The sequence below is a fragment of the Montipora capricornis genome, chromosome 10, assembly GCF_036669925.1.
Source record: "Montipora capricornis isolate CH-2021 chromosome 10, ASM3666992v2, whole genome shotgun sequence".
Lineage (NCBI taxonomy): Eukaryota > Metazoa > Cnidaria > Anthozoa > Scleractinia > Acroporidae > Montipora > Montipora capricornis.
This window is the reverse complement of record NC_090892.1, coordinates 33,781,754-33,809,253: the sequence shown is the minus strand read 5'-3', so window position 1 is coordinate 33,809,253 and position 27,500 is coordinate 33,781,754. Positions and strand designations below refer to the sequence as shown.

At 40.0% G+C, this 27,500-nt stretch overlaps 1 protein-coding gene across 2 annotated transcripts in view; it reads right to left on the bottom strand.

Annotated features, from left to right (window-relative positions):
- LOC138021942 (uncharacterized) overlaps positions 1 to 27,500 on the bottom strand; it is a 187,837-nt gene that overhangs the window by 122,300 nt on the left and 38,037 nt on the right. For both annotated transcript variants that reach the window (XM_068868968.1, XM_068868967.1), the window contains exons 6-10: positions 24,905 to 25,075; positions 24,096 to 24,134; positions 21,473 to 22,720; positions 14,040 to 14,261; positions 3,301 to 3,444 (exon numbers count right to left, since the gene is read on the bottom strand). In XM_068868968.1, the coding sequence (XP_068725069.1) occupies positions 3,301 to 3,444; positions 14,040 to 14,261; positions 21,473 to 22,720; positions 24,096 to 24,134; positions 24,905 to 25,075 (1,824 nt within the window). The remainder of the gene's footprint in view (positions 1 to 3,300; positions 3,445 to 14,039; positions 14,262 to 21,472; positions 22,721 to 24,095; positions 24,135 to 24,904; positions 25,076 to 27,500) is intronic.

Sequence of the window (27,500 nt, the reverse complement as noted above, 5' to 3'; positions counted from 1 at the left end):
ACTTACAGAACGAAACTGGAAAGCTTGTTCCGCAGAGCAGTGGGTCTGTCTTTCCTAATTGCCTGGAGTAGCTCAGGTGTCATAAATGGTACGTGCTCACGATTTGCTGTTCTACGTTAAATTGGCGCGGGGCAGGAGCCCATTACCTGGAGCCTCCATCTTCCATATTAATACTATGAGTCAACCCTGTCCCGTATCCTTCTATTTTTAGAAGCACCTCGCAGGGTAGCTTTACTGGGTGTTTTCACAATAGCTGATCATAAGAGACCTATGGTCAGCCATTCATTACGTCACATACGTATGTGAACCACTTCACGTATGTTCTCAGTCACATACGTCACATACGTCAAAATGTAGTAGTTCTAAAAATAGAATGATACGGGACAGGGTTGACTCAAGGGTACAATACAGGTGGAAGCTCCGGGTAATGGGCTCCTGCGCGGGGTCATCATTATCATCATCATCATCATCATCATCATCATCATCATTATCGTCATTATTATTATTATTATTATTATTATTATCATTATTAATTAATATTATATTATTATTATTATTATTATCAATCAAATTTGATTGTTTAGTGTTTGAAATGCTTTATATTAAGAAATTCAAGCCTAATCTGAACGTGCAAACGGACTCCATACGTGCGAAACTTTTTGTTTAACCCGTAAATTATTTTCTCTTATTGCTCGTTTTAGTCTTTACAGAACTTATTTTTATACATTATTGACTTGATAATGACGTTATGTTAACGTCGAAACGTCGTCGATTTTAGCTCTTTATTTTTTTTGTCGTTTTTAACTTTTTTAAATCTTTTAATGTTATTTAAGCAACGTTTTGTCGCAAGTTTTTATCGTCAAATGTTATTCTAGGTCACTTCTTCTACCTTTTGTAAATAGTTTTAAATTTTATAACTTTCAACCACGTTTTGAGGAATCTATTAATACGATTATTATTATTATCATTATCATTATCATTATCATTATCACTATTATTATGCAGTATGTTGTACGTAAGTATGCTTACAGATATAAGTAGGAGAAGGCACTATTGTGTAACAATCCCTACTTTTAAACCTATTTACAAATTAATTGGCAATAACTAACGAACCAACATTTGAGAAAGGAACAAGAGTTTATATTCCTTAATACCTCGTCGAAACCTTGAAAGACCTTGCTATGTTTAGGGTGTACGATAAAACTGCCTTCTGCATACTAAACAAAACCTGGTTCCCTCTATCCAAACCTAAAAACTTCCTAACTTTCTCCGCCGTCTCCATAGAGTCGCCTCCTAGTACATCAACTATCACATTAAGCTGTGTGATAGTGTGGCCAGGGAACTGTTGGCGCATCTCCCATCTCAGCGGCGCATACTTGTCAGCTTTCTCCTGTTCCTTCTGTTCTCTGTTGAAAACCTAAGGCCAGCTCATCTCAATAAGGATCACCTTCTTCTCCTTTCTGTCCACAATTCTCGCATCAATTCTGTTAGCCCTGACTTCCGTATTTTCAGCGAATACTGGCACATCCCAGTACACGCACGCTCGGACATTCTTGTACTCGGGTTTAGGTGAGACTGGAGAGTACCAAGGGGGGATACTCTGGATAAGTTCTAAGTCTTTCAGGAACTCGAAGTAAAGGATTTTCAAGCCTGCATTGTGTCTCTGCATGTACTTAGTCTGTGCCAAGGCAACACAACCGCTAATCACGTGGACCATAGATTCAGGCCCTTTTCCACACATACGACACGTGGCATCCGAGGTGGTCACCGTCTTCGTCTTGCTCTGGTGGTACAGCTTCGTGGGGAGTAATTGCTGGTATAACTCATAGATTCCAGCAACAGTATGCACAGGTGCAGACTTCCACTTACTAAGCCAAGTGAAGCAGTTATCATCCCATCTTTCTCCGAACAGCTTTCCTTGCCACCTCTGCTCTCTTACTTCCCTAATGCTTCTCTCTTCTTCTCTCACTCGTAATGTGCTCCCTATTCCATTATCATTATTATTATTATTATTATTATTATTATTATTATTATTATTATTATTATTATTATTATTATCAGAATATGGTATAACTCTTGCGTGGATGCTCAAGATGCGTGAATGCGATACACCTTATCTTTTGCTTTGATACGATATATATATTTACTAGTTATAGCTGTCGCTAAAGTGCCAACGAGCCAAGCTTGCGTGATCTGGCGCCTGGCGGCTGCAAACATCACGCGGCGTACTCGTGCGGCACTCTCATTGGTTATCGCTACGGTCAACATTTCATCGCTTTGGTCTACATTACAGCTTTTGGTCTACATTACACTCAAATTTGAAGCGCTTCTGAGATTTTGTCCGCCTAAAAATCTTCTCGCGGCTCTATAAGCTGCCGCCTCGCCAGGCCTTCTGTCTTCAGAAGGCCTGACTCGTTGGCAATTATTCATTCAAAATATTTCCCCTTTTCTGATTGGTCAAAACCACACGCATAATTCACCATAACCAGCTGCTGTTCACCAAATTTGGAAAGAAACATATTGTCAATGACGTCAAAAGTGCAGCCCGCTGCAGATTATTTAACCGATGACGTCAAAATGACGTCAAAAGTGCAGCCCGCTCCAAATTATTGAACCGTTGACCGAAAAAAGCTGGGGGCGAGATTGCATTATTTTTGTTGAGCAGAAATATAGATGCGAGTAGGTTTAGAAGTTTGAGCGACGAAAATATTTTGAATGAATAATGAAGCAATTATTGAATTTGACTTTCGTAGAATATGAAGAATTCTGCAGATCTCGGAGGATGTTATCCACCTCGGCCTTCTGCCTTGGTGGATAACACCCTCCTCGACCTGCAAAATTCTTCATATCCTACTCAGCCTCATTCAATAATTGCTAAATATATTTTTTTGTTGATGTTATTTTTTTGTTTTTTAATGTAAATGAACAATGAAGTCGAACTGTTTTTGCAATTGGAAAAGAATGTTTTTGTTTTTAATAATTTCTGTATTATTATTATTATTATTATTATTATTATTATTATTATTATTGTTGTTGTTATTACTATTATTATTATTATTATTATTATTATTATTATTATTATGATCATTATTATTATTACATAAATTACAGCAATATATTATTTATGGAGGGAAGTACCTCCAATGCGATTATCCGTACAAAACAACCCACTGATTACAATAAATTTTAATAACGTATTCTGCCCAAAAAAATATTATCAGAAATTGCATGCGATCTTCTTTACCTTGAGGCCCTTAAGGCTGCTACAGTAGAGCAGAGTTGTTTATATTTAATTCTTACCTGGTGACACACAGTCGTTTTGACAGCCATTAAAACAACATTTATCCTCTTCATGGCAGTCAGAATCACGAAGACACATGCTACCACGACGATCACAGATCCCATTTTGGCCTTTCCATGGTCTTGGACACTTGCCAGGTTTCACTGAAACATTACCAAAAGCATGACTAAAAAGACATCAAACTGTTTTCTCCTATGGCATAACACAACAAGAAAAAAAAATGGGAGTTGCTGTGTCTTCTTGTAGTTTGTCTCTGGTCTAAATACAGTGCCCTTTAGATATTGTACGTTGTCTTGTTTTTGTTCAACGCTTGAATATAGCTATTCTGTTAAATGTTCCTAGCACAATTTCGATATTGTTCAAAGAGTATTTAGTTTAAGTTTGGTAGCTTTCCACTAGCAGTTGCTTGAGAAGTTGGTAAAACCTAGACGCTCCGTGAGCGTAAACTGAGCTGCCTGTGGTACGTGTTACACAAAAACAGAAGGCACTGAGTTGGGTGGTATTAAACTGCAGCGTTCCACCCAGAAGTCCTTGCAGCAATGGCCCTTTGACTCACGCGTTCACACGTTGAATTATTTTGTAATGTCGTGTCCCGTTTTGAGCTCTTTTACTTTTTTAAGCTTTGGTAATAAATTCAGATCAAAGATAACAAAACACGTTCTTGCGTGAAACTCGGTCGTTTCTTCTTTTAAGGGGCTATGTCACTAAAAATAATATAATTCCATGATTTGGGGGCAGGGATGGCGCAGTTATGAGAGCAATCGCCTCCCACCAATGTGGCCCGGGTTCGATTCCCAGACTCGGCGTCATATGTGGGTTGAGTTTGTTGGTTCCCTACTCTGCACCGAGAGGTTTTTCTCTGGGTACTCTGGTTTTCCTATCTCCTGAACATTTGCCTTGATTTGCGTTAATTGTTAAAATTTCAGTTTACAGTGTTCCCAAGTGTCCAGCGCTAGAACGACTAGATATATAAGTTATATATAAGTTATAAGTTGCTTTGCTTTCCTTTTTTTTTCAAAATGCCCAAAAAGTAGAATGAAATATTGCAACAACCACTTAAAACTGTTGAACAACGTAAAAGAAAACCTGCAAAAGGAAGAAGAAGCATGGATCGACATAAATGTACAAGATTGAAACGGATTACATTTGGGTAATCTTGAAAAAAGTCGGCCCGACTTTTTTCAAAATTATGACAAATCGCCTCGATTAAGGTCGTTATTTTCTGAGGATCATTTCGTTTGTGATGTAGCGATAATTTTATATATCGGCAAGGGAATTCCACATTAGCATTTTCGAGTTTAAAACTCGTGATTTTCCCGAAACACCCTAACTTAACGTGAAATTAAGTTGAAAAGTCTGCAAAAAAAAACTAACTGCAAATTACTCTGACGGACGTTTTCCTGCATGTCATGCATGTCTAGAGTTGCACTAAGCAAACGTTTATGCCACACACTAAGGAAAGACTGAAAATGGTGTTTCCGCTTCATAATTTCTCTTCTTTCTAGTCAAATCTGATGACAGATGAAGTCTTTTTTTAGTTTACGTTTGCAAAAAATGCTATCGCAAAAGCCGGCAGTTACGGTGTAGCACTTTTAGTTCGCGGGGTTTAATTTTTGCTGATTTTGCGGATGTACTTGATCCGCAAAAATAAGTTCCAGCAGTAAAAAACACCAGCAAAACTAAAAAACCGTGAAAATTTATTCCCGTTAATATAACTAAAAATGGCTTTTAATCCGCATGCAGTGGAGTAAAAAAGATCGTTTATTTTGCAAATGGCAATTGCAATTGGAGCTTGCTAGAGCGGTTTTCAAATGAGTGTCGTAAAACCAAAAGCAAAGTAATTACTTTGGCCAATCAAGAAGGACGGAGACAAATCCAGTAAACCAATCAAAACTCGAAGTAATTACAAGTAGCCGACACAAAGCGCGGGAAAATGTGCACGCGCGAGCCAGAATTGGTTTTGGCTTCACTTCTGATTGGTTGAAAAAATGGCGCGAGAACTTTGAACCAATCACTGAGTGAAGTAAATGCAAAACCAAAGTAATTAGCTAATTACTTTCGACACTCAATTGAAAACAGCTCTATGAACAAAACGAAACGATAAAAGGTTAAGGCAATACTTTTCCAGTCTCTGAGGCATAAGAAACGAACTCAAAGCAGTCAATCAAAAGGTCACGTTAACCATTTTCTAAGGCCTCCACGATGCAACATTTTTTCCACGTTCTCGATGATTGAGAGGATTTTTACCAAAAAGTAACAGAAGTTGAAAACAATGGTCTTGCTGCTTGAAAAGAAAACCGCAAAAATTAGTTCCCAGCGGAAACTTCAGTCCGAATTCGCGCCGCAAAAAATTGTTCCCGCAAACCTCAAAAAATCTCAAAAGAAAAGTCCCGCAAAATTTTATGGTAACAGTAAAAGGCAAGCCAAAACAAAAGATTAATTAATGACAATCGATGGGCATTCATCTGGACGAATAATGTCACAAAAACCTTTTCCAGCGTAAAATTTATTGAAACAAAGAAAATATTTGCTATCAGCAGCAAAAAAACCCTTCCTATTTTAATTGCGTGCGTGCAAGCAACAGCAACAGCAATTAAGGACGTTCGCTCTAATTGTTTGTGCGCAACGTTACTGCGCAGGTAACGTGACTGTAATATGTCACGCATTACTTCGAGCATTAGTGAAGTTGAGTTGCAAAAACCGTGGACGATAAGTCTTGCACAGCGTTGGATCAGATAAGATCGTGATCAGTCAAAATTGATTTAAAATATTTATGAAAGTCAAGTAGACTACTGCACGACTGATATTCGCGAGGTTTTATCAGTCGTGCACTAGTCTAGTTGACTTTCGTACAAATTTTTCAAGCATCAGTTAAAATAACATGGCGACAAAAACGCCGAGGAAAAAATTCCAGGCAGGCAAAAGAATGGCACATTTATTCCCGAATCATCATGAAACTTCAAAGAAAAGTGAGCGGGAGGATGGAAAAGCTCTGGAAAAGGTAGCTGATCGAGTAGACTAGTGGCTGAAAGTTTGGAAAACTCGAGAACGAACCGTTGCGTAAATTTAATGGGGCTGTTTCTTTTTAATGTTTTTATTACCCTACAAACTTCAGTTCAAAGTGAATGTATGTGTTTAAAGTTCCTTTCCTTTACTTTTGTGAAAATCGGGCAGTATTTTCGTCCTCGTCCGCTTGGATAGTGCGGACCTGTGTGGAAACACTCAGCGATTGAGGATCAGCATGACGGCAATGGAGAGATATTATACAAAACACCAACCAAATGAAGATGACCCCTTCTTAAAACTTCGTTGCTATGCTCGAGAAAGGTTTTTTTTTCGGTAAAAACCTTTCATCTCTTCAACGATCGATCCTCTCTTGGGTTCCAGTCCTTGCCCGACAGGTCACGCAAAAGTGTGACAAACGAACTTTTCCAAGAGCGTTGCAAAATCACATCGATTTTACTCGTTCAGATCATCGGTGACCCCAGGCCTATTTTTTTAATCATGAATCACTTACTTTCCTTACTATCTACAAAATATGATGAAATGAAAAAATTCTCACCGTAAGAAGTTATCTTTTTTTAACATTTTCTTTCCTCGTGCCATCGAATTCCGGTAGTGGTTGCAACGGATAGAGCTTACGAAAACGCTCGTCGAGGATGAACTCTACTGTTTACCACATCCCTAGCGGCATACAATTATCTAAAACTCTCACTCCTAAAAACCTATGCACGGAAACTTTCACTCCAACAGTTTATTTTTATGATTTTCGATGGATAAGCAGATGAACCTACATCTCGCTATTATGATTCGATTTCTCGAAATTAAGGCATTTTTCCACTGCCATTTTCTCCGTAACAAAGTCGGTGACCCCCATTTTTTTTTTTTTTTTTTCATTTTTGGAGTAAGTACTTTATGACCTAACTCTAGGCGAGAAATGAAGAAAATCTCACCGTAGGAAGATTTTGGCGCGAACGTCCTTAAATAAATTTCAGACTCACAGTTCAGGATCCTAAATCCCTTTTCGGAAGAACCTTGACTGTGAATAATGAAGCGCAGACGACTCTACGCACGAAGACACCACTTAGCAGGCGAGGGACAGGAAAGACTTTACATGACACGGAAAAAAAAGGAAAACAAGAAAACAAACAAATTAAACGCATTTTCCAACTTGGATTGCCATACTGGGAACCGATTAAAAAGCTTGTAACAAGTAACCACAGCACGACAGAATGCAGTACCTTTTCAGTCGAACGACTAACAACACACCATGAAGATCAAACAATTGTCGAGGTCTCGCAACAAAAACATCTAGAAATGTTACAAATTGTTTCTTGCAGCAATGTTTCTTGGAGCGAAAGAAATGCTCCCAACTGGGAGGCTTCATACCTCAGTTGGTAGAGCATTGCACCGGCATCGCAGAGGCCATGGGTTCGAATTCCGTGGAAGCCGCTTAAATTTTTCTGCTGTCTAAAAGAGACAATTGTTTAAATTGTTCAGATAACTGCTATCTTTCGTTTCTTGGAGGGCTCACCAGGTGATCTGGTGACGTAATTTGGAGGACCAGGAAGAAAAGTTTTAATGCCGCATCCCACAACCATGTGCAGCCTTAAGTGTTGTTTCCAAACTCCCTGCAGTATTGCCATGGCCAAAACTCAACAGATCATTACGTGTCTACCACATTTCCTGTTACTGAATGAACATTCAAGTAGACCCGAAGAGATCTAACCTCGCCTCTGCCATGTTGAATTCGAAAATAAGGCCGCACGCGGTTGTGGGATACGGCGTTAAAATTTTTCTCCCCAGTCCTCCAAATTACGTCACCAGATCACCTGGCCTTTGTGGCATAGTTTAAAGAACTACGAGATCTATGAGAGCTACAAAGAAGATAAATATAATAAATGGACATGACTATCATCTTGTCGGTATCTGTATTCATACACTTATCCATTGAGTCTAAACAATACAACATAGTGTTAGGGAACAAAGAACTGTACTATGCACTTACCGGTACTCGAACTCAGACCATCCCGATCTATAGTTCTGTGTCTTCACCACTACACTACAACGTTGAACATGCTCACCCGGCAACACAGTTCTTTTCATTATTCACTATTGTGTAATAAGTCAATTCATATCCATGTGTTAAAACCAAAACAAATCCTAACCTGACCATAATTTTTCTCAGTGTAGGCTTAATTTAAGCTCCAAAAAAAATTTCTTCAATTCGTCTGAGTGTGTATTCAACCTAGGTAAAACGAGGATCACACATTTAACCTAGGTAAAAACGGATTCAACTTGAGAACGGATTTTACCCCCAACAGCTACAGAAGAAAAGGTAGGTTTTCTAGCAGATGAAGAACTTGAAGATGCAATCATTTAGTTTTCGGCAAACCACACTAAGCGTTATAATTTTTTTCAATCAACTATTGAATTGACTATGGAACGATTGTTATTTTAGAGAAACGTCCTTACTGAATCGGTTCAAATTCAAAGAGTCAAGATGCTTGCAAACGCCTTGAGATGAACATGACATCGCGCAAAGGTATAAATTCCCACCTTTCTCTCAGGGTAATTCATCCATCCATTGTCATATTACTTATCACCGTAATCCGGATGGTGTTATTTCATTCTGGCCTCATATTGTCCAGAGAAATGAATTCTAAAGGATCATTTGTTGGAATTCAAGAGCACCATTTTTTTTTCCTAATTCGTGCACCCGCTGCAGGCCTTCACTCTTACACCCGGTCACTTTGTTGGATTGTAAGAGTATAAGTGATTAAGTGAGTTTATGATTCCACTATTACGCCATTTTACCATAGTTGGTCAAGAGAACGCACAAAATATGAGACGGCAATACACTGTAGTGTCCCGGTTTGACCGGTTTAGAACAGAGCAAATACGGACCAAAAACAGGAGAGCAACAATCATGGCAATTTAACGATTTTCTTGACGAAGTGACATTAACATGTTTTACCGTTGGGCAAAAACTGTTAACGAAACAAGAACTCTTGAAAACATACCAGAACAAGGACTTGACAAACTTTTAGTCCACTTTCTTTTAAATGTTCGCAAGCAAAACGGAGATAAATACGAACCTGACACGTTAACAGCTATGTTACGGAGTTTCGACCCTTCATTAAGGGAAAAGGGGAAACAGTACAGTATACTTCCTGACAGACAGTTTACAAAGGCCAGAGAAGCCCTGTCTTGTAAACGAAAACAACTCCGCCGTTCTGGCAAAGGGAAAAAGCCAAACAAAGCGAAAGGACTAAGTGAAACTCAAATTCAAAAGCTGTGGGACGAGAAACAACTTGGATGCCACACACAACACCCTGTTCTTTGGGTGGAGAGCTCGTGACGAATGTCACCGAGTAAAGTTTGAAGACATACAAATTAAACGCGAAGAAGGCCCCCAAGGAAGACAGTATGTTGAGTGGACAACTGAGCGTGGAAGCAAGACTCGGACTGGAGAACACGAATTCGTCCCTGACCGCACTTTCAAGCCCAAAATGTTCGCTACTGGTGGATCACGCTGTCCGTTGAGCATCATTAAAGAATGTGGAGTCTATAAACATCATTGGACTTGCTGGACAGCTATTCCAGTACGTTCCATTCAATTTTCATCAAAATAGAAAACTGAAAATTAGGAATGACAAATTTCGATTTTCAATTTTTGATATTCAGAAAAACAGAAATCATGGGTGAATTTATAATTATCCTTTGTTTTGGTCTTTCACATTAACATGATTTAGCGACAAAGCTCTATCTTAGTATAGATTTCCTTTGCTTCAGATTTAATGAAAATAGAAATGTGACAAGGTGTGCTAAAATTTCTTAAAGAAACGAACATGCAAAAACCAGTTCCAAAACTGCAACATCAAACTTCAAAATCAATTTTTGATTTCCGCAAATACGAAATACGAAAATTGAAAACGGGACAAAATGGGTTGTGAGGGGAGGGGACGGCAACACCAGAAGTGGAAGAACCAAGATGGCGGCAAGCCGGTCGAACGATGCATGCATAGCATGGAGAAAATGTGCGTGGAAAACTGCAGCGACATTTCTGCACAACCTCCCAAATTATTGTTCGTACATTTTTTTGATTGCGTCCTCGGGCCTGATTTCACAGGAGCCTTGCTTTATTAAACCCAGACCGAAATATTGTTTAGGTAAGCGGTAGGTAAAGGTTTACTGTGAACGCGGGAACGCAACTATTAGCTTCGCATTTTGTGCCATATAATGAGTTTGCCTGAATTTCAATGCTTTCCCTGGTGCATTTGAGTTTTCGAATAGTAATTTACTTCTTGAAGACCTGGGGCCCGTTTCTCGAAAGTCCCGAAACTTTACGGGCCATTTTCGGGTGTAACTGTTCCCTCTGTATCTCAAGAACGGAGAGGGTTTAAGTCGTTAAATTTCGCAGTCAGTTTGCTTTTTGCTACCTTGAAAACATGTTAAAAGATCGGATTTTCAAAACAAGCGGTTGGCAGGTTCACAGATGGCTTTTCGGGCCCGAAAAGTTTTCGGAACTTTAAGAGAAACGGGCCCCTGGCCCCAGTTGTTCAAATGAAGGATAGCGCTATCCGCCGGATAAATCACTATCCAGTGGACAAGTCATAGCGAAACCAATAGTGCGCTTTCCAATGGATAGTGATTTATCCGTTAGATAACAATATCCACCTTTTGAACAACCGGGGCCTGACTTACAACAGCTCACACGAAATGAATAAGAATGGCTTAGTGAAAATGGCATCAATCATTGTAGTTCCTGTTTTAAAGAAAATAAAATTGATTGAAAGTGTCAGATTTTGTTATTTCGTCTAATTAATGAAACAGGAAGGGGTGACCGAGGACAATTTAGCCAGCCCGTTCCATCAAAAGCATTCAGTCATTTCTTTATCCTGAACAGGAAGAACAAGTCGAAAAAGTAATTCTTGGGAGCAGAAATAATAATCAATGTGTTGGTGGAATGATATGTGCGAATGCACACAGCACGGTCGTTATGGGCTGTGGGCTGTTCAAGCCAGGTCTTCAAGATGAATATTTCTATTCCAAAACTCAAATGTCAAATGAACCGGGGGGGGGGGGGGGTGCAGTGCAATTAATTCAGGCAAACTTATTGTAGGGCACAAACTGCGAAGTAAACGCTTGCCTCCCGCTTACCTTAACAATATTTTCGACTGAAAGACGCAAACACAACATGTTCGAACAATAATTTTGTGCAGAAATGTCGCTGCAGTTTTCCACGCACATTTTCTCCACGTTGTGCAGTCATCGTTCGACCGTCTACAGCAGCTACATGCATGTGAAGCACGTAATAAGCCTGTTCTTGAAAGCCAAATACCCACGCCAAGAACTTACACAACGCGATGGAAATGGAGAAAAAAATTTGTTCACTGGAGCTGTTTTTAACAACTGCCAGTTCAACTTTACCGCTGCAGATGCTGGCTACGCTATCGACCCTGCCGCAATTCCAGTGAAGAAATTCAAGAGACTCCTTCCCCTCATAGATAGCGACGATGAACTGTGAACAATCTTTTGTCGTTCCTCTTTATCAGAACTGAATTTCCACTATTAGTTGACGATACTTTCTTGATTTTGATACTTTTTTGACGTAAGATTATTAAGCATTGTTTTCAATGAAAGAACTCTTTTCGACAATGATGCCAGCTCGAAAAGGTTTTACTGGCATGCCAATTATCTGTCATTTATCTTAGCATTTTACCCAATCAAATAAAGGACATTTGGTTGGCTTCTTGTGCTGTTCACATCGTTCGCACACACCCTGAAGGACAGATTATGTTTTTTTTAAATACTCTTACCAAATAAAATTGAAGCAAAATAACACAGTTTTTGTAGTGGAATAATAAATATCTTATTCGATGGTTTAACATATAAATACTCGCGGGTATTTTGCTCATTGCTCGTATTTTTCCTCCCCCTCCGGGGCTCGGAAAAAGTACTACGCAACTCGCAAAATACCCACGCGAGGATATTACAGGGTGGCTCGAAGATATGAATTTTATGTTCTCGTGGCAAGAACAATACCTCACGAGTGAGCGAAGCGAACGACTGAGATATTGTTCTTGCCACGAGAACATAAAATTCATATCTTCGAGCCAACGTGTAATGTTCTTTTTATTATATGGAGAAACCAATTCAACAAAAGCAAAAGGCGGGAATCGTGACGTCATTGAACGATACGGCACTCACAAAGGTGACATACGGAAAATACGCCACTCGGGTCCCGGATGAAGTGGCGTATGGAATCTACGAATGCTTTAGTTCCCAGTAAGACACTCTCCTCCATATAATAATTTATGTTAAACCATCGAATAAGATGTATATATATTGATATATTGTACTTTATAATCCATCAAATATTTTCGCTCGTGCGCGATTGGTCTAAACGCGTCACGTGGGCGAATATTCCCCAGCTAAAACTGGCTATTTTCGCGCCAAATGAAAGGCTATTGTTTATATAAGTGCACTACTTGCAAAAAATACCACTGTAAGAAGTTATCGTCTGTATGATTTTTCTTCCTTTGGCCCACCGACCACCGAATTTTGAAAATTGTTGAGTTCTAGTCATCACTAATGACATGCAATTTTGCAGGGAATTTCCATGACTTTCGATTGATAAATCAAGGAAGTTTAATCTCGTTTTGTTGACCAACTGATCGAGATATAGGTCACTTTTCCATTGTCCTTTCCTACGAAACAAAGTCGGTGACTTCCCCAATTGTTTCTCATTTCTTTAATAAATGTTACATTTACAAGCGGAACGGGGTGGTTCCTTTTTTGTTCAAATGGATTCAGCAAAAGCTCCGGAATGCAAAATTCCACTGGAATCAGTCTGTTTCATTCACAATTATTTACTTATAGAGAGAAATTTGAGAAGGCAGATAAACAGAGAAAATCATCTTGACTACGTTTTCACACTTTCCAAAAATTAATAAATTTAACCTCCGATCAAAATTTTCGGGATCTTTTGGTAGATGTTAAACAACCAGTAACTCATGGCCTGGCACTAGCTAGGCCACTGAGAGATGGATTTCACGCGAAAGACTTTAAGTATCAGGTGTTTGTCCTTTGAGTTCAAGTCCGAAACAATTGAACAGTTTCACTTGAGTAAAATACACGAGATCAGTCAGGATCTTTCAGTACTTCTAAGATCCTGCTTAGCGCATCCACATACAAAGAGAACCACAATCTGAACTCGGCGTCAAATTTGGCTTGAATTTGTTGGTTCTAGTTTCGCTTTGAGAATTTAATTCCGTTTACTCTGATTAGCGGCTCCTTTGTTTTTCGCGTTGAGTTTTCTTGATTTTTTCATTGATCAATTTAGCGCTGAAGCTAGCGCCCCATTGATAATAAAATTGCTCACTTATGTCCAGGTTTGACCCTAATTAGATGCACGCCCAATTTTGACATCCAACACAAAGTGTCCCTTTAAGTCTAAGCATTTGCTACCTATTTTCAACAATAAGGTAAGGGTAAAGGTTAGCGTTATTTTTAGCTTTGGGTAAATGCAGCAGTTAATCTTCACATAAAGAGCAGCATTTGGGGGACACTTTGTGACATAAATTGTCTGTATTCTGAGACACAAGTGATGTTGAAGTTGACTAGAAGAGCAAGGGGGCACCTCGTGACACTTATTGAAATCCGCGTGCATCTAATTAGGGTCAAACCTGGACATATCTATTGCTGTCGTAAATCAGGACGGAACTTGTCTTACCTCGAGGATGACAGACTGCAGAGTTTCCACGTACATCTGTGCCTGGAATCTTTTGTCCATCTTTGTCAACGCACCAGCAGTACAGCTCATGACACTGCTTATCTTCGTACTGTCCATCTGGTTTACACTTTGGCACAAAAAGGCCTAGCAGTGGAGGATCCTGAAATAACTTGCCCTTAGCCACCAGCCTCTCCTCCTCGCATTTTGTCAGGTTGACTGAAGCTAGGAGAAAACACATCACAGGTTAATCAAGTTGAAACACTGACAAAATAACAACAAGAAGTATTGTCAATTTTCTACTCCTTTGTTTCGTGTACAGTAATTGCCAATTGTAATATTCTTGGCGGGGTTATTTCTTCTGAAGCATGCCAAATCTGGCCTCAATCGGTGATGATCTTCAAAAGCACAAAGTCAATTGAGAAAAAACTCAGTTATGACATCTGGTTCAGTGAAAAGCCACGTGGAAACTCAAAACACTTGGACATGTTCGGGTAAAAAGTAATTTTATGCGCTACTTCAGACCCATTTTGACAGGTGGTCATCAAATGACGTCATCAATCATAATATAGAAGAATGGAATAGATGCTTTATTAATAATACATAGCAGTCAGAAGGCTGATTCGCGTATTATTAAAATACAATGTAAATAAAAATATCAAAATTTCAATGTATGTACAAATTTAAATAGTTATGGTGAAATTTTGATGAAATATATAAAACTAAAATTATGTACAAGTAAGACTGCGAGATATAGAATTCGTTAAATTATATCATAGTTAAGACTTGCCGATAAAATAAAAGTGTTCTTAGCTTGATTAGTTTTCACTTTAGGGACATCAAAGGTTCTTGTGTGTCTCAAAGTGTACCTAGTGTCTTTAAGTAATGGTGGGAGAAAATAACGCAGTCTATGACTCTTATCAGTAAGAATGTCATTAAAAAGGGAATTACATAAGTTACGATGATGTTCATTTACAGGGACTAAATCCGTGCGAGTAAGTTCTTCGTTGTAATTAAGCCCGGGACCAGTAATTGCTAACGCCCTCTTCTGTATACGTTCCAGATCATGCCATAAATACTTTGGTCGCCAATAGTTGAACACAGGCACGGCATAGTACAATACAGATCTTATACATGTAGTATACAACAGCCTCAGATCTTAACAGGGTATCTTGGCCCTTTTTAACAGAATCAAAAAGTGTGATGCTTTTTTTATGACTTCATTTATATGTTCCTTCCACGATAAGTCACTTGAGATGGTTACACCTAATAACTTTGCGCTTGTTACTACCTCTAGATTTTTTCAACCAGCATTAACTGGTTCAAATACTTGTTTCTTTCCAGCAAATGAAATTCTGAGTTCTTCACATTTGTCTGGATTTAACTGGACTCTATTGTTCTTTGACCACTTTGATGTGCACCGCTGATTTCACATTTTGGGACAACTTCTGATATCGTCGTATCATCCACATACTTGCAGACAAAGGCGTCGCTCAGTACTAGGTCGTTGATCTTTATAATGAACAGCCAAGGCCCTAATTTAGTACCCTGAGGGACTCCTGATGGAGCTGAGTCCCGTTCCGAGTAACAAACATCTGCTAGTTTGGTTCTTTGGAAGCTGTTTTTGAGGAAATCAATGATCCTTGATAATGCTTGTTGGTAATTCTAAGTTGCACAGCTTGCGGTGGTCGATAAGATCAAACTCTTTTCGATAATCGAAAAGGATCGACCTGACAGTAGATCCATTGCCATAAGTTACAAATGTCCAATCGTGAAGCATCCTCAGCAAGGTGATGGTAGTGAAGGATTTCGGTACTGCACAATACTGGTTAGGGTCTAGGACTTGCATTGCAGCAGGCTTCCCGAAATCACAAACAACAAAGTCCTCAGCAATTTTTGACAGAAAGACAAAAGAAGGGGGCGTGAATAAATTAAGGACAAGTCTGGGCATGACGCAACGCACCGTAACCCAAACACGTGCAACAACACGCGCATCGCATAAATTAAGGTTAGGTTTATGAGATGCAAGTCACGTACGGGGACAAGAAACCAATCACAAACAGACAAGACAATCTCATCAAAAACCAATCACAAACAGCCAAAATGACGTCATCGAAAACCAATAAAAGTTGAAGCGGACAAACGTTCGGAATATTCCAAACCAAATGAGCGCTGTCTTTTTTGCAATGTTTAAAGCTGGTCACGCTTCCTTGACTGTAACAAAAGCGATATTGTTTTCTATCCAAAGCGATAATCCTTTTCAAGAGTTTACGACTTTATTTGCATAACGTTCGATTCGTTTTTCAATCAAGGATAGCATACACTAACAAACTTTTATAAGAAAAGGGAGCAGCAATGATTCTAAAATTTCGAATCAATACGGACCTTGTTAAACGGAAGTTAATCTAGTTTAAATTTTCTTATAATTTGGATTTCGAGAACCCTCCGCGTGAATAAAATTGTTATTTGCTGCGGTTCGAAGAATAGAAGCAAATCGTTGTTTCCACGGTTCGCCGGTTTTTGACAGTTTTTATGGTAACGCAAGTACTATAAGGGCGGGATTTTTCTGAGTCGAGCCATTCTATGCTGACGTTGCTGCCAACTTGCTCTCGTTTCGAGATTTTGTCAAATCAAGTTTTTTCGTTAGCCCATTTCACAGTACTTAAGTCTTAAGGGCCAATTTGTCTTCAGATTCTGTATTTAGGAATCAACGTTTTTCCAGAATTGCAAAAGATGGATCCAGCCGTTCAAACCGAACGACCGGCAGCAGTCCAGCATGCTCGAAAAGCTCTCTTCAATCATCGACAACAAACTAGACTCAACGAAAAGACAGCTGGACAAGGCCTCCAATACCCAAATGAGCGAATTAAAAATGATTCGCCTTACGAAACCACGTACATTCAAAAACAAAGGGCACGAACAATAATTCAAACATAACCAGCAGGTGAAATGCGTGGCCAGTGAAGCCAAAGACGCCATCAACAGCGGAAAACAGGACGCATGCGATCGCTTATCTGAATGGAGGTATTGAGCTTATTGATCGACGCCAAAAGCTCATTCTAATAGCAGACAAATCTGAGTATGGCTGGAAAACCGTCGGCGAATAACTAGACAACGAACTCGCCGATAACGACCAGGACGCCAAGAAATTGAAAAAGACCGAAAAAGAAGCTCAGAGAAAACTTGCCGAAACGCGCGCCTCCAAGGTTGCGAAGGCTCGCTCATGGTCATTCAAGTCCACGAGAGCAGTGGGAAGCACAGCCATTTCGCCATTACAAAGCTCATTCGCTTTCCCATCAGGGAATTGCACATCCCTTTTTTCACAGTCCGTGGGTGCCACAAGAAATATCGGTCCATTTGTAGGCGGTCCTGGCCAGAAACGTGGCACGTGTTTCAGCTGTGGTAAACAGGGCCATCGGCGAAACGAATAGTCCTTTGTTGGTCGTTGCACAGACGCAACCAGACGGAAAGAATTTAAGTAATCATTTTATTGATTTGTGTGATAGCGAATCCCTATCGGGGAGCAATGATGCCTTGGAGCATGTTTCTGAAATAGATAATAGACCCTTTGAGAAGGCAGATTTTCTAGAGCGGGAATGCCGTCCAGACAGCGTTCGAGGGAGGCTTAAAACAAATATTTTAGCTTGGAAAGAGCTAGAGCCCACTGAAGCGGTTCTGAGTGTAATTAAGGAAGGTTATAAATTACCATTACACAGTATTCCGGAGCCTTGCGTTTTGCGGAATGATAAATCTGCTTTAGACAATAACCACTTCGCCACGGAGGCCTTAAATGATCTCTTAGCCAGTGTATTTCCGTCGTTGAAAGCCAGTCATGGGTAGTAAACCCTCTCACTGTGTCAGCACGGGACGATGGGAAAAGACGTTTGGTACTCGATTTACGGCATGTTAACCCCCACCTATTTAAGTACAAAGTCAAATGCGAAGACATAACTACAGCCCAGGATCTACTAGAGGAGGGTTGTTATCTGTATACACCTGATATCAAGAGTGCTTATCATCACGTTAAAATTTTTCAAAGCCATCGAACGTACCTAGGATTCCAATGGTCCTATCGGGTTAAAGCGGCTTATTTCGTTTTTAGCGTGTTACCGTTTGGTCTGTCCACCGCGCCTTATATATTCACCAAACTCTTGAAACCTCTGATAAGTCATTGGAGGGATTTAGGTAAGAGTTTTTGCATGTTTTTGGAAGACGGTTTAGGCGGCAATTCTTCCAAAGAGTCCGCTACTGTTGACTTAAAAGCAGTCAAGGAAAATCTTGGCCGATTGGGCTTTATTCTCGGCGAAACCAGAAAAACCGTTTGTATGTAACTGAAAACAGGTTGTCAAAATTAAAGGAATCCCTTTCATCAGTTCTGAAAAGGAATGACAATGTTTCAGCCAAACTCCTAGCCCATGTTACCGGCCGCATTATATTCATGTCAAAAGCCATTGGTTCGGCCGTTTATTTGTACACCAGACACATGTATTTCGCGATAGAAACTAGGCAATTGTGGGATGCCATCATTCCTTGCTCTTCAAAGGTTAGAGAAGAGCTACAATTCTGGGATAAAAATGTGGGCCAGTTAAGTGGCAAGAAGCTGTTCGACGAGCCTCATGTTTTTGATTCCGTGGTTTATTCAGATGCTTCAGAGCAGGGCTTTGGCGGTTACGTAGTTTCCGCAAAACACAATTTGGTCTGCCAGGGACAATGGCAAACTAACGACAGGGGAAAGAGCTCTACTTGGCGAGAGCTGAAAGCTGTACACAATATGTTATTGTCCATTGGACATAGCCTTGGGGGACATAAAGTACAATGGCATACTGACAACCAGAACATCGTTCGTGTTATCGACAGAGGGAGCACGAAACCTGATCTTCAATCATTGCTTGAAGACATTGTCTATCTGTGTGCTGAAAATCACGTTGTGGTTGTCCCGGTGTAGGTACCCCGGGAGCAGAACCAGTTGGCTGATTACCTCAGCAAACTTACAGACATTGACGATTGGGGTATGAGTCCAGACACTTTTTCTGTGGATCAGCACTCTATGGGGCCCTTTTACAGCTGACAGGTTCGCAACTTGGTATAATGCCAAATGTCTTAGATTTAATTCCCGCTTCTGGAATCCTGGCTGCGAGGGCGTGGATGCTTTTACCCAAAATTGGTAGGGGAAAAACAATTGGCTGGTAGCCCCACCAAGCCATATAATTAGGGTATGGCGCCACATTAAGCTTTGCAAAGCAAAAGGGACTTTAATGATCCTCCTGTGGAAATGAACTTTGTTTTGGTTTCATTTAGCTAAATGTGTTTTGGACTGGGTTGGAGTTCCAGAATTCAGCTCGGCCGCCACGACAAGGGGCAGGACTTATAATTTTATGTTCCATGGTGAACGTCTCGAATGCAAACTTATAGCTTTATACATAAACTGGCCGTCTATTCGCCCGGGAAGCGGTGACAGAAGTTTTTGCTTGTCAACAGAAAGTTTGTGTGAACATTGCATTCGAGGTTAAACAAATCCTTAACTTAGCCGGCAGGAGCGAATAGCCCATTTCGGAGTTGTGCATGTCTCAGCTTCAAAGCGAGTCCTGGTGCACAACCATTCAAATGGAAATGAGTTGCGTATTCTTATGCAAATCAAACTCATTTCCCTTACAATAGTTGAGACTCATTTCGAAACCGAAACAAACAGCAACTCGGAAATGGCCCATTGCAGCCCACAGGAGGCAAGAAATTAAGGAACCCACAGGTGGTTTTGAACACCAGGCCCTTGAATATCGTTCACTACACTCACAGGTGGTGTTATAAGATCCATAGTAGCATATGCATAGTAGCTTTATTCACACGGAGGGTTCTCGAAATCCAAATTAAGAAAATTTGAACTAGATTAACTTCCGTTTAAAAAGGTCCGTAGTGATTCGAATTTTTAGAATCATTCCTGCTCCCTTTTCTTATAAAAATTTGGTAGCGTATGCTATCCTTGATTGAAAAACGAATCGAACGTTATGCAAATAAAATCGTAAACTCTTGAAAAGGATTAGGAGTGGCGAATGGTAAATGCGAGACTTTGCGAGACGGCGAGACCAGCGTTTTTCTTTGAGAGCCCGAGACATTTTGACTTTTTAGATTGCGAGACCGAGACTTCAAAGTGTTTGACACCTTCATATTAAAAATGAGACTGCGAGACGCACATAACCGCTCAAAAAACGAGACTGCGAGATCCGTGAAATTCAACTAAAATTTTGCGAGACCCAGAGTTTTTGAAGAACCATTCCCCACCCCTAGGATTATCGCTTTGGATAGAAAACAATATCGCTTCTGTTACAGTCAAGGAAGCGTGACCGGCTTTAAACATTGCAAAAAAGACAGCGCTCATTTGGTTTGGAATATTCCGAACGTTTGTCCGCTACAACTTTCATTTTGTCGTGTTTTCGTTGGTTTTCGATGACGTCATTTTGATTGTTTGTGATTGGCTTTTGATGAGATCATCTTGTCTGTTTGTGATTGGTTTGTTATCCCCGTACGTGACTTGCATCTGACCAACCTTGATGACGTCATTTGATGCCTACCTGTCAAAATGGGTCTGAAGTAGCGCATATAACTACCAGAGTTCAAACCCAACAAACGTGGACCCTTGTTTTTGGCAAATTTTCGCACAGATCACAATTTTGTATTCATTGCGTCACTGTGATTTGACATACAACCAAATTATACAAAATTATTTGCTGCATTAATAATAATAATCATTATATTATAATCATTAGTCTTATTTTCTTTAACTTTATTTCTTAGTACTCTTATTATCTTAATTTTGGCACTTCCCTACAACCTATGTACACCGGGTTACGTAGACGCCCCAGTCGTATTAATTACTTAGGAGACAACTTTGCGTACTAATGTAAGACTAATAATAATAATAATAATCTTTGGTTGGCTCATAATGATATTTCTATCACACGTAGTCCCAGTGAAGGTAACAAGGCAACCACTTAATCCGCAAAATCAAAACACTAATAGCCAACAGTAGTTTTGCAGTTTTTTCGTAAAAACGACTTGAAAAAAATCTAAAAAAAAAGTTGGAAAAAATGAAAAAATAAGAATACTCAAACCTGCAAGGAAATTTCTCATAGTTGAATAAAACGTTTTCGTGATTGAACGCAACTTGTTCCTCGTATTGGTGTTGTTTGAATGTTCTCAAATTGGCCACCCCTAAACTTTAAAAGGCAGGCCCAACTTCGATATTTCTCGAAACATCACTCGTACTTATTTTAAATTGCTTATTGCACATGAAATTGTATGATTTCTGCGTTATTTGGCAAAGAACTGTCACACACACAGTAACACAAAGAAGCGAACCTGATTTCTTCACCTTTTCGAACTTGAAACTATAGGAACACACGGATGCATTTCAAACTCTCTATCACACTGAGTACACTTACCTTGCTTCACACAATCCTTTTGACAGCCATTAAAACAACACATTTGCCCAACATCGCCACAGTCGTCATCTACATTACACATGTTTCCTCTTCTGTCACAAGGTTGGCCTTTCCATGGTTTAGGACAATGGCCAAGTTCTGTTCTGTTCTTGTGCTTCACACAATCCCTTTGACAGCCATTGAAACAACACATTTGTCCTACATCACCACAGTCGCTATCTACATCACACTTATCTCCTCTTCTGTCACAAGGTTGCCTTTTCCATGGTTTAGGACACTGGCCACGTTTTTTATGCAATCCAATTGTACTAATGTTAACACAGTCACGCTGGCACCCATTAAAGCAACATTTTCCTGGCTCCTCACAATCTGCATCTACAATGCACATGTCTCCACGACGATCACATATACCGTGAATTCCTTTCCATGGTGTGGGACATTGATCACTTTTTGTTACTATACGCTTCTCTTTACCAAATCTCGACATGGGCGGAGTAATGCATTCGTTAATACAACCCGTAGCACAGCACTTGTCCCTGCCTTCACAATCTACGTCCTCAGCGCATTCGTCTTCAGTTACCTCACAGAGTTCCAGTGGAATGTAATCCGTCATGGGACAGACTCCAGGCTTCATATTGCCTGGGGGCGTAATGCACTCTTGATGACACCCTGTAGAGCAGCACTTATCTCTTCCTGAGCATTGTGTATCATCATTGCATTTGTCTTCTGTATCTGAACAGTTCTCGGGAGGAATATAGTCAGCAAGTGGACAAATGCCTGGTTTTGGTTGTGGCTTGGGCCTCATGATGCACTCGTTGAAACACCCGTTAAAACAACATTTGAGATGACCAAAGCAGTCAGCATCCTGTATACATTCATTTTCAGTGTTTTTGCAAAGCTCAGGGTCAATGGCATTCAACCCGGGGCAAACACCGGGTTTGACTTGCTTCAAGGTCGTTGGTACACTGCAATCTCTTTGGCAGCCATTGAAGCAGCACTTGCGGATTCCTGGGCAGTCACTATCCTTGTTGCACATGTCACCCTTCCTGTTGCAAACTTCTCTATTTTTCTCCACCCTGGGACACTTTCCAGGTTTGGTTTCGCTCACTGGCAGTGCACACGCTTTCCCACAACTAAACGGGCAGCACTTTTGACTATTTTGACATTCTTCATCTGATTGGCACGTATCCCGAGACCAGATGCAAATTGTAAGAGGTCGCCTTTGCCAAGGACATCGACCGGGTTTCTCTAATCAAGGGACAAAAATAAGATATGAACCCCAAAATTCAACGCAAATGTCATATAGGAATGATGTAGAATAAACGATATGATCATATATTTTAACTGCGGAAATTGAAATACATGGGAATTGGAGATCGTCCCAGGTAATCAGTTGGGAAAAACCAACTTGTGAATTAGACTTACGTCCAGAAAGAGGTGAACGAATGAATTTTATACGGGATATGACTCGAACTCAGAAATGAGCAGCTCCTAGTTGCCTTGATAGCTCAGCTGTCAAAGAGGTGCAGAGCAATCGCACGATCATGGGTTCAAGCCCTGTTCAGGTCAGGCGTTATTCGCAACGGCTTAAGTTGCGAAGTTATGTCTCTAACTCTTGTACATTTTCATCATAAAAAGCACATTTCTATCACAGGTTTGACTTTATGTGACCAATAAATGTAAACAGGAGTCTCCACAGATGCTGTACCTCATAGAATCGGAGCCCAAAATGACCTACGTCCTCACATCCTTTAAAAGGCGAGGTGATAACAAAGAAACATAAAATGCCTGTTCCATGACTCTAAAACTATATTTTTCGGGATAAAGGGTATGTACGTTCAGTTGTATTTCCGCATACATACATACATACATACATACATCAACAATCAACGAAACTACAGAACACAACAACAACTGTTAAGAATCCCAACTGGCCGGAGGCAAACCAGTTGGCTATTTACAAGTGCAGCTGGGAAGTTGAACCTGGGACTACCAGGAACAAATTCAACGAGTGATCAGAGTGAGTCTTGAACCCGGGATATTCGGATCTCAAGGCAAGCGCCCTAACCACTGGGCCACACTCCTACTGCATTGCGCGGTTTCTTGGGTGTAAAATCTCATTTTCAAGATCATTTCTATTGCTCCTGGCCACGCAGACAGGGTAGGTATTCGACAGAATCTCACCATTAGAAAAATCAAATACTGTCTTGGGTAGAAATAGTCCTCATAAAAACCATGGAAACGTTTCCGTCAGGAATTCGGATACCACTGAAAAACTTATTCCGCCCAAGAGAGGAAAACAATTCTAGAAATGACGTTGATCCATTACAGATTAACGTGGCTTACAGACGTGGAGTTTGAGGATTTTTTAGTTGTTAACATTTTGGACGAGGGTCAAGTGCCATCTTGAGCCCCGAACTGGTACGTTTTTGAGCTACCGCCCCTCTCGAAATGGATGAAACGGGACACTTTTAAGATTATGTCAGGCACATAACCAGATGCAACCAAAATTGTTTCTCTAGTGGGAGATAACCCTGGGAATAAAGTAAATCGTTGTACCGCCACTGAAAAAACGGGATGCTTTGAAAATTCATCCAGCGTGGCTTTTACGATAACAACATACCTCTTGTACCTTTGGTGGATTGTTTAGCAACAGGTACATCTGTAAAGTAGAATTTTTATTTTGACAAAAATGAATTCTGATACCTGAGTCTAAAAGCACACAATACAAACACGTGTTTACTTTATTCAAATATTGGTAGTACTATTTCAAACACGTGTGTTTGATATTGAAACATGCGTTCTTAGATGAGATCTTTACTAGCTGATTAAACACCACCCTGGACTTTGTGGAGCCGCCGAATGGATTACTGCGCAAAATTGCAGAAACATTATTTCGAGATAGGTAAATATTTAGGACATGCAATCTGTCCTGGCCAGAAAATACTCCAATTTGCTTTTAACGCGGCTGTAATATTTGATTAAACCTTTAGGGAAGATCTGTTTACAAACATTGCTTTTGTTATTCAAATTTTCCAACCTGCGAACGCAGACCTATTTCCGCCATTCGACCGCCGGAAATACGTCTGCGTTCGCAGGCTTGCAGGACATACTCGAAGGAATAGACTTATTTCATCGAGTTTTTAAATTACGGTGTTCTTTGATTGAGATAAAGAGAATGCTTGTTCCTACAAGAAACAAAACAAGAAAAGCGACAAGGTAGTTTCATGTTACCAAGTGAAATTACACGATACTCATCAACTTTGCACCGTTTTCAAAAAAGAACGAAACGACATTTAAAATTCATGAACTTCGCAAAAACTTCTTGAAACTCAAAATGTATCGAGCTAAAGCAACAAAAAGAAAAGTTGTAACAGTATAAGGACAAAAACTAATATAGTAGCAACTTAATATATACGTGTCATTGCTTACTTTTCTGGCACTTGTCTTGACATAATTCCAAAGTTGGAAAGTTGTTGCTGTTACCCTGGCAGCCACCATAGATAAACTTTTCACACTTTTCGGAGGTCTTGTTGTAGAAATATCGGGTGAAGTATGCCCTACACGGGCCAGTTTCAGAGGGTAATCCACATATTCGTTCAGCTGGCAAAAAAATACAGGAAATGAATTTATTATCTCAGTTCTTTGGTTGTGGCGGAGAAACTGGCTGGTGGACAATCATTTTTAATCTTCGTGCTGCAGTTGTATATGTTAATGTTACGATTGCTATTGCTATTTCCGCTGCTGTTGCTTTTTGCTATTTCTACTGTTATTGCTATTGCCATTTCTGTTTTTATTTCTACTGATGTTGCCACTTCTGTTGCTACTGCTTTTGCTATTGCTACTGCTGTAGCGATTTCTATTGCTGTCACTGTTTCTTTTGCATTTCCAGTGTCATTGGCGTCGCCGTCGCGAAGGCGATTGCTATTGAGATTGCTATTTACGTTGCTGTTGCTGTTGCTGTTGTTGTTGCTATTGCTATTGCTATTGCTATTGCGTTGTTGCTTTTGTTGTTATTTTTATCATAATATCGAGACTCAAGGAATTTCTCGACTATTTCTAACCAAGGGTCCACTATAAGAGAAAAACGAAGCCCTTGTAAGAGTACCTTTGTAGTCACAGATGAATGCCCAGAATTTCTAACTCGTAACATTATCATTAAGATAACGTATAACTATATTATAACGTGGAGCTATCCACGTGTAAAGTGCGGATTTAAAAACATGCCAAGACCACATCCGTATAAAGCACGGACATTTAGAAGGGCCAGTTCAAACGAAAAAGCAAAGAAGAGACTACGGATAGTCTTAAACTGTTTTTGTGATAGTGCACTGTAAGTGCCCTACACACTATGTCACCGAGTTGTAAGTGTGTAAAGGCCTGGCCAAACGCTCGCAACATTTCAACGCAACATCTTGCAACATGCAACATTGTTGGGCACAACATGTTGCAAACGTTTGGCCACCCTGTTGCGATATGTTGCAACATGTTTGATGATGTTGGATCAAGTTTGAAAACAGTCAAATTTTTCGTGAAACATTTTGAATGTTGCATGCCTGTTATACTCGTTCGGCCACGTTCACGCAACATTGTTGCGCTAGGGAATGCGTGCCAGGAACCTGGGCACATGAACATTGACATTTTGCGTTGAAAATGATGAAAATGTTGCGTGCGTTTGGCTACGCCGTTCAACAAATGTCGCAACATCATGCAACAATGTTGCAAGATGTTGCGTTGACTTGTTTCAAGAGTTTGGCCAGGCCTTAAGGGTGTAAGGACGCGGTGGCAATAGGCCCGCAGTGCGTGCATAGGTCACGAAAATAAACGTGCTTGAGTTTCAACAAATGAGCCCCAAAATCAGCACGAATTTGTGACGCTGATGAATAATAAAGCAGCTTCTATTTCCAAAACGATGGAATTACCTGGTGATAAATAACCATGTTTAGAAGAGTGAATTTTTGACTTTGCAGAAACAATGGTCAACCTCAAGAGTTGGGCGATTGTGATCTTTGTGTTATATTCGCACATTTCTTGTCAAACACTTGATTCTTGTCAAACATTTAAAAGAAAAAAAAAAACAAAACCCGGTGTCTTCACGTCATTTTGACACAGATGTATCCTTTGTTTCGCGACTTGTAAGTAAACCCGCAAGGTAACTTGATCATGACGGCCGCTGAATTCGATGTCACTTTTTTGCAAAAAAAATCCCCAAAATGATAGCAAAATATTTTATTCTCAATCGACCGTCCTGAAAACTTCCTTCTGCTCTTCCTAAAACTGTGTATCAATAATTAATTACTTTTGCATCAATATTTTGCATAAGCCGGTTAAAAAAATCTGTACCTTGCTTGGTTCGCATTTTTGAGCGCTAAAATATAATTTTCGATTCTATGTTTCTGATAGCAAGTCGTGCATTTTGAGGTCTCCCATCCAGATAATAAAACGCTGTATTACTTCACTACCACACGTGCGCAAAGAGTCCCTATGTTTTATAGATTTCTACCGGAATTTCGCCGTAATTGGTAAAAAAAATGTGGGCCTTTGAACAGACTAGGATGAAACCAATTGTGAAAGGTGACGAGCGATCAAGCACCTTTTGCCGATGTAAAACCATGGAATGCAAAAAAGACAATAATTCAAAGCATCTTTTTTCCGTTCAAAGCGAACAGTTTAGTGGAAACGAAAAGGTGGCGGCGACACGTGTTTTAACTCTCGTCACTCTGGTTATGCTTACGACTACCACGAACTACATGGAAAAGATATCAAGAATTGACAATTGCCGAATTTGGCCCGCACACTGCCATGATTCTACAATTACAAACGACAGAATTCAATCACACGTCGCGTTCTTGCCTTGGAGGATACGGTTCACTGCCTTTAGAAGGTATTTTAGTGTGGGATTTCCCCACACTTTGTCAGCATCGGCGATATTTATTTATTTATTTATTTAGTTATTTAGTTATTTAGTTATTTATTTATTTACTTATTTGTATGCGAGAGCCAAGTGCTTGTCACGTGGTCTCTATTA